General features: G+C 46.0%; 1 protein-coding gene across 1 annotated transcript; it reads left to right on the top strand.

Annotated features, from left to right (window-relative positions):
- The first annotated feature begins 1,329 nt into the window (after positions 1-1,329).
- On the top strand, positions 1,330-16,963 carry LOC124006288 (purine nucleoside phosphorylase-like). The gene is made up of 6 exons (XM_046316249.1): positions 1,330-1,593; positions 6,965-7,134; positions 12,866-12,969; positions 15,990-16,165; positions 16,429-16,619; positions 16,767-16,963. The coding sequence occupies exons 1-6, from the start codon at positions 1,565-1,567 to the stop codon at positions 16,961-16,963; spliced, it is 867 nt and encodes a 288-aa protein (XP_046172205.1). The 5' UTR covers positions 1,330-1,564.
- The last annotated feature ends 1,273 nt before the right edge of the window (positions 16,964-18,236 follow it).

Genomic DNA, 18,236 nt, shown 5'->3' with positions numbered 1-18,236 from the left:
GCCTCAGGACTACCTGGCCTGATGACTCCTTGCTGTCCCCAGTCCACCTGGTCGTGCTGCTGTTCCAGTTTCAACTGTTCTGCCTGCAGCTATGGAACTCTCTAGAGTTCAACTCTCTGGAGACAGCAGGAGTGGTAGAGATACTCTGAATGATCAGATATGAAAAGCCAACTGACATTTACTCCTGAGGTGCTGACCTGTTGCAACCTCTACAACCACTGTGATTATTATTATTTGACCCTGCTGGTCATCTATGAACATTTGAACATCTTGCCATGTTCTGTTATAATCTCCACCCGGGACAGCCAGAAGAGGACTGGCCACCCCTCAGAGCCTGGTTCCTCTCGTAAGTTTCTTCCTAGGTTCTGGCCATTCGAGGGAGTTTTTCCTAGCCACCGTGCTTCTCCTGCATTGCTTGCTGTTTGGGGTTTTAGGCTGGGTTTCTGTACAGCACTTTGTGACATCAGCTGATGTAAGAAGGGGTTTATAAATACATTTGATTGATTATCATTCATCAAGGCTCCGACTGGCAGGTGGAAGTTCAATCATGGAACTTTAGTCTTACAGGTGTTTTAATGATGTATCTTTCCTACAACTGCCGATGACGTAACACGCGTTTCCCAAAACACCACGCAGAAAGAACGTTCATTACGTGAGTTGTTCAATACACCTACTGATAGGATCGAAAGAAAGTCAGTGCTGCTCTCTGATCACGTTTCTCCATCCAAATCTTACATTAACATTAGAATTATTCCACAATACTGAAGACGATTCAGCTCGTAGAGGGATATTATCACCTAATGGCTGCGAATATTGAGGCGGCTTATTCTAATGCTTATACTATAATATTGCACTCAATCACAGATTAATTTGGCACATCATTGTGCACATGTTGTTACAAATCATGAAATATATTTAGCAAATAATAGTCAGTGTAGCTTACAAATAGAACTCAATTGACTGAACATTACATTTATTTCAATATTATTAAAATTTATAGGCCTGATGTAGGACTATTTATTGTTTAATGCAGTCATCTCAGTTTTAATTTTAAGCATATATTTATCCTTTGCTTGTTAAATTGCAAAGACATTGTCAACTTTGCATTTTAAGTCAACTTTGTTCCCAAGTTATCTGCGGTCCCAGAGACAGCTTGATTATATGTTTATAAATCTTCTGTGTATAAATTGACGCGGAAGGGCAAAAAATAATCTTACAACGCACTTAGTTGTTTTTCGAATGGTCTGAGAGGCAGTCTGTAAATAACGAGCGTTTTCAAGTGCAACTTTACTGACGATGGTTTAGGGAAACAGCTCGGAAATGTAACGATGTCGATGTTCCTACGAAGGTTCTAACGATGAATTTGGCTCTAATATGCTTTGGGAAACCGGGCCAAGTCTGTTAGAAATGTTGATTAGAACAACGAGCCCTATCAAAGGAACCGCAAATTCAACGGCTCCCCTTCCGTCACGCCACCCTCTCATCACATCTATCCGTCGCAACCGTGACCTCGTCCTACGATTACCGTTTGTCGCTAAACTCAGTAGCTGAAGAACAAACAGCAATGAACATTTCCTCTTCGAACCCATCCAGGTAAGATAACATATCGGTGTAGCCTATATCGGGGTGAAATGTTGTCCTCGTGGTAGGCTACAGTAGAGCCTATAACAAGTTAGCCACGGTTATATGCTAATCAATTCGTCTGTGTCAGGGGTTGGAAGCGCACAGTAACCCATGAATGTTCTGGGCCTGGTTTCCCGGTAGCGATGGAATTTAGCGATGCTTTCCCAAAACGTGACGCAAAAACAACGGTCATCGTTGGAGCATGTGTCGATACTGAAGGATCGAAAGAAAGGGCCCGCTGCTCTAGGATCAGTTTACTCCAATCAAATCTTTCTTTAACATTAGTTCACAATACTGACGACGGATCAGCTCCTAGAGAGATATTACCACCTACGGCTGCAAATATTGAGGCGGCTTATTATAATGCTTACCCAATAACAAATGCACTAAATCACCGATTTAGCACATCATTGCATACACGTTAGGCTACACATCATGAAATATGTATTGAGACAAATTACAGACAGTAGCATACAAGTAGCAAAATAGAAATCAATTGATTGAACATGAAATGTATTTCAATATGAATTAAATAGGCACATATACTACTGTTTTTGGCTATATTTTAATGCACTCATCCCGGTTTTCTTTGTATATGTCGCTTGTTTGTATCAATTGTTAAGACATTGGCAGCTTTGTACTTGTATTTAACTTTGTCCTGAAGTTATCGGCGGTCACAGAGAGACGGATAAACCGTGTTATTCTATGTTTAGCGGAGATCTTCTGTGTACAAAGTGAAGCGGGAGGGTGAAAAAAACAGTGCAGTGCAGTAATATCTAACAAGTCATCTAATAATTCCCAACAACTACCTAATACGCACAAATATAAGAAGTAATCTAACAATTCCCCAACAACTACCTAATACACACAAATCTAAAGTGGTGAATGAGAATATTTACATATAAATATATAGATGAGCGATTGCTGAGTGGCATAAGCAAGGTGCACTAGATGGTATAAAATACAGTATAGACATGTGATATGAGTAATAAAAGATATGTAAACATTATTAAAGTGGCATTATTTAGAGTGGCATTGTTTAAAGTGACTAGTGATCCATTTATTAAAGTGTCCAGTGGTTGGGTATCAATGTAGGCAGCAGCCTCTCTGAGTTAGTGGTTGCTGTTTAGCAGTCTGATGGCCTTGAGATATACGCTGTTTTTCAGTCTCTCGGTCCCAGCTTTGATGCACCTGTACTGACCTCGTCTTCTGGATGATAGCGGGGTGAACAGGCAGTGGCTCGGGTGGTTGTTGTCCTTGATGATCTTTATGGCCATCCTGTGACATCGGGTGCTGTAGGTGTCCTGGAGGGCAGGTAGTTTGCCCCCGGTGATGCGTTGTACAGACCTCACTACCCTCTGAAGAGCCTTACGGTTGTGGGCTGTGCAGTTGCCGTACCAGGCTGTGATACAGCCCGACAGGATGCTGTGGGTGGACCATTTCAGTTTGCCTGTGATGTGTACGTCCAGGAACTTAAAAGTTTCCACCTTCTCCACTGCTGTCCCTGATAACGATGGTTTGGAGAAAAATCTCAGAGATTTAACGATGCTCATAAGAAGTTTATAACAACGAACTTGGCCTTAAGATTCATTTGGGAAACCGGGCCCTGATTCTACTTCCAATATGCCAGCTTCAGTCAGTCATTCATTGGCTACATGAAATGGGCAGATTTGTAAATGTTCATGGCAAGAGATTATCGTGGTTCTCTGGTATAATTCACTTATCTGATAGATATCAATACAAATTGCTGATTTAGGCCTACATATCGAAAATCTCTATTCCTAATATAAGGTAAATAATATTGAACAATATTTGAGCTTTTTTTATTTTTTATTTTAGTGTTTAGGCTACATCCTAATAAGTAGGTACACGATGGCCTGAGTAACACTTAAACAGACAAGCTTATATGCCAAATTGTATTGTTACTCTTCTATATTTTTATTGTTTTACTTTAGTTAATTTAGTAAATATTTTCTCAACTCTTATTTTTCTTAAAACTGCATTGTTGGTTACGGGCTGTACATTTACATTTACATTACATTTAAGTCATTTAGCAGACGCTCTTATCCAGAGCGACTTACAAATTGGTGCATTCACCTTATGACATCCAGTGGAACAGTCACTTTACAATAGTGCATCTAAATCTTAAAGGGGGGTGAGAGGGAATACTTATCCTATCCTAGGTATTCCTTAAAGAGGTGGGGTTTCAGGTGTCTCCGGAAGGTGGTGATTGACTCCGCTGTCCTGGCGTCTTGAGGGAGTTTGTTCCACCATTGGGGGGCCAGAGCAGCGAACAGTTTTGACTGGGCTGAGCGGGAGGTGTACTTCCTCAGTGGTAGGGAGGCGAGCAGGCCAGAGGTGGATGAACGCAGTGCCCTTGTTTGGGTGTAGGGCCTGATCAGAGCCTGGAGGTACTGAGGTGCCGTTCCCCTCACAGCTCCGTAGGCAAGCACCATGGTCTTGTAGCGGATGCGAGCTTCAACTGGAAGCCAGTGGAGAGAACGGAGGAGCGGGGTGACGTGAGAGAACTTGGGAAGGTTGAACACCAGACGGGCTGCGGCATTCTGGATGAGTTGAAGGGGTTTAATGGCACAGGCAGGGAGCCCAGCCAACAGCGAGTTGCAGTAATCCAGACGGGAGATGACAAGTGCCTGGATTAGGACCTGCGCCGCTTCCTGTGTGAGGCAGGGTCGTACTCTGCGGATGTTGTAGAGCATGAACCTACAGGAACGGGCCACCGCCTTGATGTTGGTTGAGAACGACAGGGTGTTGTCCAGGATCACGCCAAGGTTCTTAGCGCTCTGGGAGGAGGACACAATGGAGTTGTCAACCGTGATGGCGAGATCATGGAACGGGCAGTCCTTCCCCGGGAGGAAGAGCAGCTCCGTCTTGCCGAGGTTCAGCTTGAGGTGGTGATCCGTCATCCACACTGATATGTCTGCCAGACATGCAGAGATGCGATTCGCCACCTGGTCATCAGAAGGGGGAAAGGAGAAGATTAGTTGTGTGTCGTCTGCATAGCAATGATAGGAGAGACCATGTGAGGTTATGACAGAGCCAAGGGACTTGGTGTATAGCGAGAATAGGAGAGGGCCCAGAACAGAGCCTCGGGGGACACCAGTGGTGAGAGAGCGTGGTGAGGAGACAGATTCTCGCCACGCCACCTGGTAGGAGCGACCTGTCAGGTAGGACGCAATCCAAGCGTGGGCCGCGCCGGAGATGCCCAACTCGGAGAGGGTGGAGAGGAGGATCTGATGGTTCACAGTATCGAAGGCAGCCGATAGATCTAGAAGGATGAGAGCAGAGGAGAGAGAGTTAGCTTTAGCAGTGCGGAGCGCCTCCGTGATACAGAGGAGAGCAGTCTCAGTTGAATGACTAGTCTTGAAACCTGACTGATTTGGATCAAGAAGGTCATTCAGAGAGAGATAGCGGGAGAGCTGGCCAAGGACAGCACGTTCAAGAGTTTTGGAGAGAAAAGAAAGAAGGGATACTGGTCTGTAATTGTTGACATCGGAGGGATCGAGTGTAGGTTTTTTCAGAAGGGGTGCAACTCTCGCTCTCTTGAAGACGGAAGGGACGTAGCCAGCGGTCAGGGATGAGTTGATGAGCGAGGTGAGGTAAGGGAGTAGGTCTCCGGAAATGGTCTGGAGAAGAGAGGAGGGGATAGGGTCAAGCGGGCAGGTTGTTGGGCGGCCGGCCGTCACAAGACGCGAGATTTCATCTGGAGAGAGAGGGGAGAAAGAGGTCAGAGCACAGGATAGGGCAGTGTGAGCAGAACCAGCGGTGTCGTTTGACTTAGCAAACGAGGATCGGATGTCGTCGACCTTAGTAGGCCTTTCACGGTGGGGTCTACACCTGTTGTATTCGGCGCATGTGACCAATAACATTTGATTTGATTTGATTGAAAGCATTGAAAGCAGCCCTACTTTTGCCAGCTCATTTGAAAGGAAAGGGACTCGGCATTGTAAGTATACAATGAGTGGCCATTGTGCGTGTTCATTGAGCGCCTGGTTCAGGGAGTGTGCAGTCCCGCGGCCCAGTGGACCGTGCTGAATGGAAAGTCCTGATCCGACAGTGGCCAGCAGCACCACGGACAGCTCCGTGATGGAAGCGCTGTGCTTTCACGGAATCAGCCAATCCGTCTGCGGCTCATCCCCTCCTGCCCTGTGAGCTCCCCCCATTTACTAAAGCGAGCAGAAAACTACCAGTATACAAAACAGATTCAATATTTCAAATTAAACATGCCTGATATGAACGTTTATGGTGACAATTGGTAACAACGTTTATTGCTAACAATGAACGCCTTTTATTGCCCCCCAAAGAAAATTGAGGAAGACCAACTGTTTGCTTTGAACAGGACTTTGTTTATTCTGTGGCGAACTATTGGTTCAAAACGTAAATAAGACATAATCATTTCCAGTTCCCACCTGTATGTCCTGTTTCATATAATCATGCAGTACACTTCACATGTTTACAGTAGTATCTGTTGTACAGTAAAATAACATTAAGGAATATTTTTTATTTAGTTATAAACAACAGAACAAACTGCTTTCTATGCCACTAATGTTGGTTAGATTGGCCTCCAGACCAAGTGATCTCATTGGATTTATGGTCACTTATAAAATCTGTGTATGCCTATTTTTTAATGACAGGACTTGCAATCATTCACCATGTCCACCCAATGAGAATGCCAACAACCATAATATCAATACAACTTGATATGCTTGTAGAGTTTAAATGTGTAGAAGTTAATTACATTTTGTTGTTTTCAATTTAATTCAATTAGATAAGCTCTCCCACTCTCTCTCTCTCTCTCCCTCTCTCTCCCTCCCCCACACACACATTCAGTACCAAGAGAGCAGATTCATTTCTTTTTAAATTGAACCTTTATTTAACTAGGCAAGTCAGTTAAGAACAAATTCTTATTTACAATGATGGCCTACACCGGCCGAACCCAGACAACGCAGGGCCAATTGTGCACTGCCCTATGGGACTCACCATCACAGACGGTTGTGATACAGCCTGGATTCGTACCCGGGTGTCTGTAGTGATGCCTCAAACACTGAGATGCAGTGCCTTAGACCGCTGTGCCACTCGGGAGCCCGGGGTGTGAAGGGGTGTGTTTGTCTATGATTCTGTTATTAGTAGCTGAAGGAGTTGCTAAGATACTTGACAGTAATTGCCAGGTTTTGCATAATCAAAAAACAAATGTTCCCATTGGTTGTGTTCAGATGAAAGGTGTATAGTAGTCCATCTCTGCAGAAACACAGATGATCATTGATGATTTAGATTGTAACATTATACTGAATAGCATGAACTTACTGTCTGTTTCTTCCCTCAGTTACAAATATGAGGATTACAGGGAGACAGCTGATTGGTTGCTGTCTCACACTGAGCAGAGGCCTAAAATAGCCATCATCTGTGGTTCCGGCCTCGGTGGTCTTGCTGACCTGCTGGACAACAAGACTGTGTTTCCTTACAAGGACATCCCACACTTCCCCAACAGCACAGGTCAGACCCCATCCTTATCCTGCACTCTACCACCTGAAACTGTACAGCATCCTGCCGTCTTCAGTTTGTACATGAACCATTACATCATCCAGCTCAATAGATGTTATAATGATCATTGATAACTTACGCATTTAATCATTTAATGTCAGATAAGAAATGTTTATGTAGATGTTTTGAAAGATGAAGTAAGAACACCAGCCCTTCACTGTGACCCAGAATGTCATGCAGGTGAATGAGGACCCAAAAGCGACTTGGCGAAAACAGAGTATTTAATCCAGAATAAACTTTACAAAACAAAAAGCATAATACTACACGTAAAGACAAGAACAGACTGGAGACTTGATCGAGAACTGCAGGTTGCCTCGGGAAGGCACTTGAACCTAGCAGACTCAGACACCTGCTCACCACGCAGCATCTGAGGGAAACACGACACGACAGGGCAAAACATTGACACAGCACGGTGAATTATAAATGAGGATCCGACAGGGCAGGTACGGGAAACAAGGAGTGAAATAGGGACTCTAATCAGGGAAAAGGATCGGGAACAGGTGTGGGAAGACTAAATGATGATTAGGGGAATAGGAACAGCTGGGAGCAGGAACGGAACGATAGAGAGAAGAGAGAGCGAGAGAGTGAGAGAGGGAGGGGGAGAGAGAGGGATAGAAAGAGGGAAAGAACCTAATAAGACCAGCAGAGGGAAACGAATAGAATGGGAAGCACAGGGACAAGACAAGATAATAAATGACAAAACATGACAGTACCCCCCACTCACCGAGCGCCTCCTGGCGCACTCGAGGAGGAATCCTGGCGGCAACGGAGGAAATCATCAATGAGTGAACGGTCCAGCACGTCCCGAGACGGAACCCAACTCCTCTCCTCAGGACCGTAACCCTCCCAATCCACTAAGTATTGGTGACCCCGTCCCGAGAACGCATGTCCATGATCTTATGTACCTTGTAAATAGGTGCGCTCTCGACAAGGACGGGAGGGGGGAGGGAAGACGAACGGGGGTGCGAAGAAAGGGCTTAACACAGGAGACATGGAAGACAGGATGGACGCGACGAAGATGTCGCGGAAGAAGCAGTCGCACAGCGACAGGATTGACGACCTGGGAGACACGGAACGGACCAATGAACCGCGGAGTCAACTTACGAGAAGCTGTCGTAAGAGGAAGGTTGCGAGTGGAAAGCCACACTCTCTGGCCGCAACAATACCTAGGACTCTTAATCCTGCGTTTATTGGCGGCTCTCACAGTCTGTGCCCTGTAGCGGCAAAGTGCAGACCTCACCCTCCTCCAGGTGCGCTCACAACGTTGGACAAACGCTTGAGCGGAGGGAACGCTGGACTCGGCAAGCTGGGAAGAGAATAGAGGAGGCTGGTAACCCAGACTACTCTGAAACGGAGATAACCCGGTAGCAGACGAAGGAAGCGAGTTGTGAGCGTATTCTGCCCAGGGGAGCTGTTCTGCCCAAGACGCAGGGTTTCTGAAAGAAAGGCTGCGTAGTATGCGACCAATCGTCTGATTGGCCCTCTCTGCTTGACCGTTAGACTGGGGATGAAACCCGGAAGAGAGACTGACGGACGCACCAATCAAACGACAGAACTCCCTCCAAAACTGTGACGTGAATTGCGGGCCTCTGTCTGAAACGGCGTCTAACGGGAGGCCATGAATTCTGAACACATTCTCGATAATGATTTGTGCCGTCTCCTTAGCGGAAGGAAGTTTAGCGAGGGGAATGAAATGTGCCGCCTTAGAGAACCTATCGACAACCGTAAGAATCACAGTCTTCCCCGCAGACAAAGGCAGACCGGTAATGAAGTCTAGGGCGATGTGAGACCATGGTCGAGAAGGAATGGGGAGCGGTCTGAGACGACCGGCAGGAGGAGAGTTACCCGACTTAGTCTGCGCGCAGTCCGAACAAGCAGCCACGAAACGGCGCGTGTCACGCTCCTGAGTCGGCCACCAAAATCGCTGGCGAATAGACGCAAGAGTGCCTCGAACACCGGGATGACCAGCTAACTTGGCAGAGTGAGCCCACTGAAGAACAGCCAGACGAGTGGAAACAGGAACGAAAAGGAGGTTACTAGGACAAGCGCGCGGCGACGCAGTGTGCGTGAGTGCTTGCTTAACCTGTCTTTCAATTCCCCAGACTGTCAACCCGACAACACGCCCATAAGGAAGAATCCCTCGGGATCAGTAGAAGCCACAGAAGAACTAAACAGACGGGATAAGGCATCAGGCTTGGTGTTCTTGCTACCCGGACGGTAAGAAATCACAAACTCGAAACGAGCGAAAAACAACGCCCAACGAGCTTGACGGGCATTAAGTCGTTTGGCAGAACGGATGTACTCAAGGTTCTTATGGTCTGTCCAAACGACAAAAGGAACGGTCGCCCCCTCCAACCACTGTCGCCATTCGCCTAGGGCTAAGCGGATGGCGAGCAGTTCACGGTTACCCACATCATAGTTGCGCTCAGATGGCGACAGGCGATGAGAAAATAAGCGCAAGGATGAACCTTATCGTCAGACTGGAAGCGCTGGGATAGAATGGCTCCCACGCCTACCTCTGAAGCGTCAACCTCGACAATGAATTGTCTAGTGACGTCAGGAGTAACGAGGATAGGAGCGGACGTAAAACGTTCTTTTAGAAGATCAAAAGCTCCCCTGGGCGGAACCGGACCACTTAAAACACGTCTTGACAGAAGTAAGAGCTGTGAGAGGGGCAGCAACTTGACCGAAATTACGAATGAAACGCCGATAGAAATTAGCGAAACCTAAAAAGCGCTGCAACTCGACACGTGACCTTGGAACGGGCCAATCACTGACAGCTTGGACCTTAGCGGAATCCATCTGAATGCCTTCAGCGGAAATAACGGAACCGAGAAAAGTAACGGAGGAGACATGAAAAGAACACTTCTCAGCCTTTACGTAGAGACAATTCTCTAAAAGGCGCTGTAGAACACGTCGAACGTGCTGAACATGAATCTCGAGTGACGGTGAAAAAATCAGGATATCGTCAAGATAGACAAAAACAAAGATGTTCAGCATGTCTCTCAGAACATCATTAACTAATGCCTGAAAAACAGCTGGCGCATTGGCGAGACCAAACGGCAGAACCCGGTACTCAAAATGCCCTAACGGAGTGTTAAACGCCGTTTTCCACTCGTCCCCCTCTCTGATGCGCACGAGATGGTAAGCGTTACGAAGGTCCAACTTAGTAAAGCACCTGGCTCCCTGCAGAATCTCGAAGGCTGATGACATAAGGGGAAGCGGATAACGATTCTTAACCGTTATGTCATTCAGCCTCGATAATCCACGCAGGGGCGCAGAGTACCGTCCTTCTTCTTAACAAAAAGAACCCCGCCCCGGCCGGAGAGGAAGAAGGCACTATGGTACCGGCGTCAAGAGACACAGATAAATAATCCTCGAGAGCCTTACGTTCGGGAGCCGACAGAGAGTATAGTCTACCCCGAGGAGGAGTGGTCCCCGGAAGGAGATCAATACTACAATCATACGACCGGTGAGGAGGAAGGGAGTTGGCTCGGGACCGACTGAAGACCGTGCGCAGATCATGATACTCCTCCGGCACTCCTGTCAAATCGCCAGGTTCCTCCTGAGAAGTGGGGACAGAAGAAATGGGAGGGATGGCAGACATTAAGCACTTCACATGACAAGATACGTTCCAGGATAGGATAGAATTACAAGACCAATTAATAGAAGGATTATGACATACTAGCCAGGGATGACCCAAAACAACAGGTGTGAAAGGTGAATGAAAAATCAAAAAAGAAATAGTCTCACTGTGGTTACCAGATACTGTGAGAGTTAAAGGTAGTGTCTCAAATTTGATACTGGGAAGATGACTACCATCTAAGGCAAACATGGGCGTAGGCTTGTCTAACTGTCTGAAAGGAATGTTATGTTTCCGAACCCATGCTTCGTCCATGAAACAACCGTCAGCCCCAGAGTCAATCAAGGCACTGCATGTAGCACCCGAACCGGTCCAGCGTAGATGGACCGACATAGTAGTACAAGATCTAGATGAAGAGACCTGAGTAGTAGCGCTCACCAGTAGCCCTCCGCTTACTGATGGGCTCTGGCCTCTTACTGGACATGAATTAACAAAATGTCCATCAAATCCGCAATAGAGGCACAGGCGGTTGGTGATCCTCCGTTCCCTCTCCTTAGTCGAGATGCGAATCCCTCCCAGCTGCATGGGCTCAGTCTCAGAGCCAGAGGAGGGAGATGGTTGCGATGCGGAGCAGGGAAACACCGTTGATGCGAGCTCTCTTCCACGAGCCTGGTGACGAAGATCTACCCGTCGTTCTATGCGGATGGCGAGAGCAATCAAAGAGTCCACACAGGAAGGAACCTCCCGAGAGAGAATCTCATCTTTGACCACTGTGTGGAGTCCCTCCAGAAAACGAGCGAGCAGCGCCGGCTCGTTCCAGTCACTAGAGGCAGCAAGAGTACGAAACTCTATAGAGTAATCCGTTATGGATCGATCACCTTGGCATAGGGAAGCCAGGACCCTAGAAGCCTCCCCACCAAAAACTGAACGGTCAAAAACCCGAATCATCTCCTCTTTAAAGTTCTGGTAATTGTTAGAACAATCAGCCCTTGCCTCCCAGATAGCTGTGCCCCACTCTCGGGCCCGGCCAGTAAGGAGTGAAATGACGTAAGCAACCCGAGCTCTCTCTCTAGAGTATGTGTTGGGTTGGAGAGAGAACACAATCTCACACTGGGTGAGAAAGGAGCGGCACTCAGTGGGCTGCCCGGAGTAGCAAGGTGGGTTATTAACCCTAGGTTCTGGAGGCTCGGCAGGCCAGGAAGTAACAGGTGGCACGAGACGAAGACTCTGGAACTGTCCAGAGAGGTCGGAAACCTGAGCGGCCAGGTTCTCCACGGCATGGCGAGCAGCAGACAATTCCTGCTCGTGTCTGCCGAGCATGGCTCCTTGGATCTCGACGGCAGTGTTACGAGCGTCTGTAGTCGCTGGGTCCATTCCTCGGTCGGATCCTTCTGTCATGCAGGTGAATGAGGACCCAAAAGCGACTTGGCGAAAACAGAGTATTTAATCCAGAATAAACTTTACAAAACAAAAAGCATAATACTACACGTAAAGACAAGAACAGACTGGAGACTTGATCGAGAACTGCAGGTTGCCTCGGGAAGGCACTTGAACCTAGCAGACTCAGACACCTGCTCACCACGCAGCATCTGAGGGAAACACGACACGACAGGGCAAAACATTGACACAGCACGGTGAATTATAAATGAGGATCCGACAGGGCAGGTACGGGAAACAAGGAGTGAAATAGGGACTCTAATCAGGGAAAAGGATCGGGAACAGGTGTGGGAAGACTAAATGATGATTAGGGGAATAGGAACAGCTGGGAGCAGGAACGGAACGATAGAGAGAAGAGAGAGCGAGAGAGTGAGAGAGGGAGGGGGAGAGAGAGGGATAGAAAGAGGGAAAGAACCTAATAAGACCAGCAGAGGGAAACGAATAGAATGGGAAGCACAGGGACAAGACAAGATAATAAATGACAAAACATGACACAGAACCAGCCCTTCACTGTGACCCAGAACCAGCCCTTCACTGTGACCCAGAACCAGACCATCACCCAATGCTGGCTGCTGCTTCCTGTCCTTGGGACCTGACTGAAATATTTACATTCAGCAATTCTATTGAAATCCTCCTCCTGTCTTTCTTGTTGTACCACTGCAGTACAAGGACATGTCAGTCAGCTGGTATTTGGGGAGTTGCAGGGAAAGCAGTGTGTCTGCATGCAGGGCCGCTTCCACTTCTACGAGGGCTATGACATTGCCATGGTGAGCTCCACTCTTTCCACCCACCAGAGCCATATCCTCATTACATTGGATTAATATTTAATGAAAAAGTGTATTGGAATGCTTGTATATCCCATGATAAACCTGACACCTTATGAGATTATATGTATTTTTTAAATACAGCTACTATATTCTTTCAAATGAGTAGTGAGGTCCTCAATGATATTTCAGCAGTTTGCACTTTTATGAAGAAGTCCCATTATGTTAGAATAACACAGTTGGTGTCTTTAGTTAGCTTTGACCTCTGTGAAAGTAGCATAGCAGTCAACTTGGGTTAACGTTTGACAGTGTTAGTTGAATTTTCATATCTAAATCTTGGGACCCTCTTAAAACACAATCTGTCTGCACCCTGACCTACTATAAGCATTTTTTTTATCTATTTTTTATTTAACCTTTATTTAACTAGGCAAGTCAGTTAAGAACAAATCCTTATTTACAATGATGGCCTACCAAAAGGCAAAAGGCCTCCTGCGGGGACGGGGGCTGGGATTAAAAATAGAAAATAAATTAAATAAAAATATAGGACAAAACGTACATCACAAAAAGAGAGACAACACAACACTACATAAAGAGAGACCTAAGACAACAAGAGAGACCTAAGACAACAAGAGAGACCTAAGACAACAAGAGAGACAACACAACACTACATAAAGAGAGACCTACGACAACAAGAGAGACCTACGACAACAAGAGAGACCTAAGACAACAAGAGAGACCTAAGACAACAAGAGAGACAACACAACACTACATAAAGAGAGACCTAAGACAACAAGAGAGACCTAAGACAACAAGAGAGACAACACAACACTACATAAAGAGAGACCTAAGACAACAAGAGAGACCTAAGACATCAAGAGAGACCTAAGACAACAAGAGAGACCTAAGACAAAAAGAGAGACAACACAACACTACATAAAGAGAGACCTAGACAACAAAAGAGACCTACGACAACAAGAGAGACCTAAGACAACAAGAGAGACCTAAGACAACAAGAGAGACAACACAACACTACATAAAGAGAGACCTAAGACAACAGGAGAGACATAAGACAACAAGAGAGACCTAAGACAACAAGAGAGACAACACAACACTACATAAAGAGAGATCTAAGACAACAGGAGAGACCTAAGACAACAAGAGAGACATAAGACAACAAGAGAGACCTAAGACAACAAGAGAGACAACACAACACTACATAAAGAGAGATCTAAGACAACAAGAGAGACATAAGACAACAAGAGAGACAACACAACACTACATAAAGAGAGACCTAAGACAACAAGAGAGACAACACAACACTACATAAAGAGAGACCTAAGACAACAAGAGAGACAACACAACACTACATAAAGAGAGACCTAAGACAACAAGAGAGACAACACAACACTACATAAAGAGAGACCTAAGACTAAGACATTAAAACTTCTTCGGGATCTTTGTCCTGTCCACGGGACGGTTGAGTCTCTCGGTCCCAGCTTTGATGCACCTGTACTGACCTCACCTTCTGGATGATAATGGTGTGAACAGGCAGTGGCTCAGATGGTTGTTGTCCTTGTTGATCTGTATGGCCTTCCTGTGACATCAGGTGGTGTAGGTGTCCTGGAGGGCAGGTAGTTTGCCCCCAGTGATGCGTTGTACAGACCTCACTACCCTCTGAAGAGCCTTACGGTTGGTGGGCGGAGCAGTTGCCGTACCAGGCGGTGATACAGCCCGACAGGATGCTCTCGATTGCGCATCTGTAAAAGTGTGTGAGTGTTTTTGGTGACAAGCCACATTTCTTCAGCCTCCTGAGGTGCTGTTGCGCCTTCTTCACCACACTGTCTGTGTGGGTGGACCATTTCAGTTTGTCCGTGATGTGTACTCAGAGGAACTTAAGTTTCCACCTTCTCCACTACTGTCCCGTCGATGTGGATAGGGGGGTGCTCCCTCTGCTGTTTCCTGAAGTCCACGATCATCTCCTTTGTTTTGTTGACGTTCAGTGTGAGGTTATTTTCCTGACACAACACTCCGAGGGCCCTCACCTCCTACCTGTAGGCCGTCTCGTTGACTAGTCTCTGAAAGCACTTCATGATGACGGAAGTGAGTGCTACAGGGCGATAGTCGTTTAGCTTAGTTACCTTATCTTTCTTGGGAACAGAAACAATGGTGGCCCTGTTGAAGCATGTGGGAACAGCAGACTGGGATAGGGATTGATTGAATATGTCCATAAACACACCAGCCAGCTGGTCTGCGCATGCTCTGAGGACGCGGCTAGGGATGCTGTCTGGGCAGGTAGCCTTGTGAGGGTTGACAAGTTTAAATGTCTTACTCACGTTGGCTGCGGTTAAGGAGAGCCCACAGTTTTTGGTAGCAGGCCGTGTCGGTGGCACTGTATTGTCCTCAAACAGTAGCTATTACAGTGAAAGAATACCATGCTATTGTTTGAGGGGAGTGCACAATTTTGAACATGAAAAGTTATTAATAACCAAATTAGGCACATTTGGGCAGTCATTAAACAACATTTTTAACAGAAATGCAATGGTTCATTGGATCAGTATAAACTTTACACATACACTGCTGCCATCTAGTGGCCAGAATCTAATTGCACCTAAACTGCAATAATACATTGTGGCCATTCTCTTGCATTTCAAGAGAAAGGCCACATCTTTAACCAGATCTAATGTGTTATGTTCTCTTACAGTAATTTTCACATTTCCACAAACTTCAAAGTGTTTCTTTTGAAATGGTATCAAGAATATGCATTTCCTTGCTTCAGGGCCTGAGCTACAGGCATTTAGATGTGGGTATGTCATTTTAGGCGAAAATTGGAAAAAAAAGTGTCCGATCTTTAAGAGGTTTTTAAGACTTTAAAAGTTTACATTGACTTTATTTTGTTAAAATGATTCCACCCTCTATTATGATTATAGTCTAGTCACCTAGTAATAATGATAACAGTGCAGTTTTTCTGTTGAAAAATGTCAGCACTGAGTGATCCCTTTTCTCTAGTTCCTCTTTTTCTCCAGGTGACGTACCCAGTCCGAGTGTTCTTCCTGCTGGGGGTGGAGACCTTGATCATTACCAATGCTGCTGGGGGGCTGAACCCCAACTTTAAAGTGGGTGACATCATGCTGATCACGGATCACATCAACATGCCTGGCTTTGCAGGCCACAACCCACTGTGTGGTCACAACGATGAAAGGTTAGAATAGCAGTCTTTTGATCTTTGGAAGGGTTGCGTTGCATGTTCCCTCTGTCTGAAGAGGATGGGCTTCTCTTTCTGCTGTGGAAAAGGCTCCCCAAAGGTCTCCTCCCACATTTTCCCATACATGGAGCCTGATTACAGGCATTTCTTTACAGTAAAGGGCATGGGTCTTACCCTTGTGGAGTCCTTCGATTGTACTTTGTCCTTTACCTGACATCGAGGGCCTCTGATATGACACAGGACTTTATGTATCGCTTCAGGTTTGGAGTCCGTTTTTCCTGCCTGTCGGACGCCTATGACAAAGACCTTTCTAGTCTGGCCAAAGAGACTGCTGAGGAGCAGGGCTGTTCCTCCTTCATCCAGCAAGGTGTGTACTGCATGCTGGCAGGTCCCACCTTTGAGACCATCGCAGAATGCAAAGCTCTCCAGAAACTAGGCACAGATGCTGTGGGTAAGTATGGTTCATTGGGATTTGACCATGGCCTTCAAGTCTCTCAATAGCCATGTCCATTTCTTCTACAGAAAATGTACGAGTGTCAGGTTGAAAATGACCAAACTCAAGGCTTGTCTTCTCTCACCCTCTGTCTGTGCTCTGTAGGCATGAGTACAGTCCCCGAGGTGGTGGTGGCCCGTCACTGTGGTCTCCGTGTCTTTGGCCTGTCTCTCATCACCAACAAGGTGGTCACAGACTACAATAGCCAGGAGAAGGCCAACCACGATGAGGTACTGGAGACCACAGGAATGCGTACTCAAGACCTACAGAGGATGGTCAGTAACCTGCTCGCTAAGATGTAGATCAGCCCCAGTCTGTCTGTGTAATCAGCCCAGGAACATAGTTACCATAAGGTGATGTTATTGGAAGTACAGATGAATATATTCCAGACTAGAGAAATGTCAATAGCTAGCATGAAATACAGATGGATCATTGCAATGATATTATGTACAGTTGAAGTCAGAAGTTTACTACACTTAGGTTGGAGACATTAAAACTTGTTTTTCAACCACTCCACAAATTTCTTGTTAACAAACTATAGTTTTGGCAAGTCGGTTAGGACATCTACTTTGTGCATGACACAAGTCATTTTTCCAACAATTGTTTAGACAGATTATTTCACTTATAATTCACTGTATAACAATTCCAGTGGATCAGAAATTTACATACACTAAGTTGACTGTGCCTTTAAACTGTATGGAAAAATCAAGAAATTGATGTCATGGCTTTAGAAGCTTCGGATAGTTGACATCTTTTGAGTCAATTGGAGGTGTACCTGTAGATGTATTTCAAGGCCTACCTTCAAACTCAGTGCCTCTTTGCTTGACATCATGGGGAAATCAAAAGAAATCAGCCAAGACCTCAGAAAAACTATTGTAGACCTCAACAAGTCTGGGTCATCCTTGGGAGAAATTTCCAAATGCCTGAAGGTACCACGTTTATCTGTACAAACAATAGTACGCAAGTATAAACACCATGGGACGACGCAGCAGTCATACTTCTCAGGAAGAAGACGCATTCTGTCTCTTAGGGGCGGCAGCGTAGCCTAGTGGTTAGAGCGTTGGACTAGTAACCGGAAGGTTGCGAGTTCAAACCCCCGAGCTGACAAGGTACAAATCTGTCGTTCTGCCCCTGAACAGGCAGTTAACCCACTGTTCCCAGGCCGTCATTGAAAATAAGAATATGTTCTTAACTGACTTGCCTGGTTAAATAAAGGTAAAATTAGAGATGAACGTACTTTTGTGTGAAAGGTGCAAATCAATCTCAGGACAACAGCAAAGGACCTTGTGTAGATGCTGGAGGAAACAGGTACAAAAGTATCTATATCCACAGTAAAATGAATCATATATTGACATAACCTGAATGGCCCTCAGCAAGAAAGAAGCCACTGCTCCAAACCACCATAAAAAAGCCAGACTACAGTTTGCAACTGCACATGGGGACAAAGATCGTACATTTTGGAGAAATGTCCTCTGGTCTGATGAAACAAAAATAGAACTGTTTGGCCATAATGACCATCATTATGTTTGGAGGAAAAAGGGAAGGCTTGCAAGCTGAAGATCACCATCCCAACCA

Source organism: Oncorhynchus gorbuscha, linkage group LG01, assembly GCF_021184085.1.
Source record: "Oncorhynchus gorbuscha isolate QuinsamMale2020 ecotype Even-year linkage group LG01, OgorEven_v1.0, whole genome shotgun sequence".
NCBI classification, from domain to species: Eukaryota; Metazoa; Chordata; class Actinopteri; order Salmoniformes; family Salmonidae; genus Oncorhynchus; species Oncorhynchus gorbuscha.
This window is presented reverse-complemented; position numbering and strand designations above follow the sequence as displayed.

Excerpts from the sequence above, each read along its gene's own strand:
- LOC124006288 (XM_046316249.1), top strand. The coding sequence starts at position 1,565 with ATGAACATTTCCTCTTCGAACCCATCCAG. Across the intron at positions 7,135-12,865 it reads ACACTTCCCCAACAGCACAG|TACAAGGACATGTCAGTCAG; the intron begins GTCAGACCCCAT and ends GTACCACTGCAG. Across the intron at positions 16,620-16,766 it reads ACTAGGCACAGATGCTGTGG|GCATGAGTACAGTCCCCGAG; the intron begins GTAAGTATGGTT and ends TGTGCTCTGTAG.